Here is a 2,438-nt window from a genome sequence, read left to right on the forward strand (position 1 = left end):
GTTGAATTCAAGAATCAAATGAGTTCAATTCATGAATGAATCATTCAGGGTCTCTTTCCCAAAATCACCACAATAATCCATTAACTATAGCCTATGGATAAGAGTGGCCTGGATATTCTTAAAAAATTACCTTTGGGGGCCGTTTACACAACACCATTTTCAACTAAAACCGGAAAACTTTTTATGTGTTTTGGCCGGTTATTTACACGCCAACTGCGTTTTGGGGGCCTGAAAATGCAAACTTTTGAAATCGGGTTTCAAAGTGCAAGTTTTTGAAAACATTACTCTTTGTAAAGAACAAAAAACACACTTTTGTGAAAATGGTGGCATCATGCGTATTACGTGTTTAGACTACAGGCGCGTAGTTTTTCTTTACATCGCCAACTACTGGCCTGGCATGAATAATATAGGGTTTTTTAGTTGTTTTTCCCGGATCCGTGTGAACAGGGATGTTTTTGACAACGTTGTTGTCTGTACACGAGAAACGCAAAGGACATTTATTCCGTTTTTAGGACATCATTGTTGTGCAAAGATGCCCTTAGTGTGTTGGAATAATGTGAGGGCGAGTAGGCCTAAATGATGACAGAATTTTAGCTTGAACTATCCCACCATATTTCTTTTTACTACAATACGTTGTTTTGAATGAGTTCACTCATTGTGATTTTTTTTCCTCCAGTTTTTTTCTATCAGACAGATTCAGTGTCGAAGAGGATCAGAGGAAGAATTCAGAGAAGAGAAGAGTGAGTTGTCTTTGCTCTGAGCCATGGACTGGAAGACTTTTCAAACCATTCTCAGTGGGGTGAATAGATATTCCACCGCGTTCGGCCGGATCTGGCTCTCTGTGGTTTTTGTGTTCAGAGTGATGGTTTACGTTGTAGCGGCCGAGAAAGTTTGGGGCGATGATCAGAAGGACTTTGACTGCAACACCGAGCAGCCGGGCTGCTCGAATGTCTGCTACGACTACTTCTTCCCCATTTCCCACATCCGACTGTGGGCTCTGCAGCTCATCTTCGTCACTTGTCCGTCGTTGATGGTCGTCATGCACGTGAAGTACCGTGATGAGCGCGAACGCAAGTATCGTGTGAGGCATGGAGCTAAAGCCAAGCTCTACGACAACACGGGGAAGAAGCACGGTGGGCTGTGGTGGACGTACCTGATCAGCCTTTTTGTCAAGACCGCCATCGAGATCACCTTCTTGTACATCCTCCATCACATCTACGACAGTTTCTACCTGCCACGGCTGGTGAAGTGTGAAGTCCAGCCGTGTCCCAACATTGTGGACTGTTACATTGGCCGACCCACAGAGAAAAGAGTCTTCACCTACTTCATGGTCGGAGCTTCGGCACTCTGCATAGTGCTCAGTGTCTGTGAGATCATCTATCTGATCTCCAAACGAGTCATTCGCTGTGCCAACAAGCCCCATAGCACACCGTTTGATGGACGATACCGAGACGAGGACAGCAACTGCACCCTTCCTATGCATAAGTTGGACAGAAAACCCCATTATAAGACGGAGTCTAAACCAGACTTTAAGTCTGAGTATAAACCTGGGTCTAAACCGCAGTTTAAATCTGAAGTCAAGCCAACATTTAAGCCAGCCTACAGGTTGAGCGTGGACATGAGAGCTTCTGCTCCAAATCTCTCAGTACCTATGCGTAGGTCTTATGATCCTGCTTTTGTCAAAATGATTGAAAGACTATTTGATCGACAGGTTGACCTTAGGGATTAACCTTTGACCTTGTGAACCATCGATCATGTGGTTTTGACAGTTAGTTTTGACCTATTGGCTTTCCCTATTATATGTCATGTAGTTTTGAAAGAATGGTTTTGATGAATGTTGTGTCAAGAAGGGTTATATAGAATGTGTGTCACATGATACCCCTCCCTCCCTATTCCAGAGCAGCGTATATAAATGGGGTCGCAAGAGTTGAAAAAACATTATGTTCATTTAAAAGTATATCAAATAAAATATATACTATTTCACACTAACTAAAGTTGAAAACCATTCAGTTCTTTAACCCTCAGGTGCTCTTCGGTCATTTCTGACCGAAACATTTTCTGTTTTGAAATTTAAAAAAAATCACAGCTTCATCGGGAATGTTACGAAACTTGGTGACTTTTATGGCATTGGGTATGTGAACACACAAATAAATTGAGGTCATGATCCGAGCAGGCTAAGTGGTCATAAAAAAAATAGTCACACTTGTGCTCTTCGGTCAAAAATAGGAAATGAAAGGGAAATTGACAAAAACACAAAAATTCTGAGAATTTTTGTGTGTACAATCTACAAATTGGCCACGATGCAGAAAAAAACTGCTCACCATTGAAGGGGTGACACTCTAAAACATCAAGAGTGCAAAACAGACACATTCAGCCACACACATACACACTTTTTATACACATACACACCAATGAATTGTGACCGACCGAAATGAATG

The 2,438-nt window shown here is 42.1% G+C and overlaps 1 protein-coding gene across 1 annotated transcript; it reads left to right on the top strand.

The window, feature by feature from the left end:
* The first annotated feature begins 648 nt into the window (after positions 1-648).
* Positions 649-1,729, top strand: LOC130097416 (gap junction beta-3 protein-like). Its single transcript, XM_056264247.1, has one exon. The coding sequence runs from the start codon at positions 764-766 to the stop codon at positions 1,727-1,729; it is 966 nt and encodes a 321-aa protein (XP_056120222.1). The 5' UTR covers positions 649-763.
* Positions 1,730-2,438: the final 709 nt, after the last annotated feature.

The sequence above is a fragment of the Rhinichthys klamathensis genome, unplaced genomic scaffold, assembly GCF_029890125.1.
Source record: "Rhinichthys klamathensis goyatoka isolate OS25496 unplaced genomic scaffold, OSU_Roscu_1.1 h1tg000220l_1, whole genome shotgun sequence".
NCBI classification, from domain to species: Eukaryota; Metazoa; Chordata; class Actinopteri; order Cypriniformes; family Leuciscidae; genus Rhinichthys; species Rhinichthys klamathensis.

Excerpts from the sequence above, each read along its gene's own strand:
- LOC130097416 (XM_056264247.1), top strand. The coding sequence starts at position 764 with ATGGACTGGAAGACTTTTCAAACCATTCTCAGTGGGGTGAATAGATAT.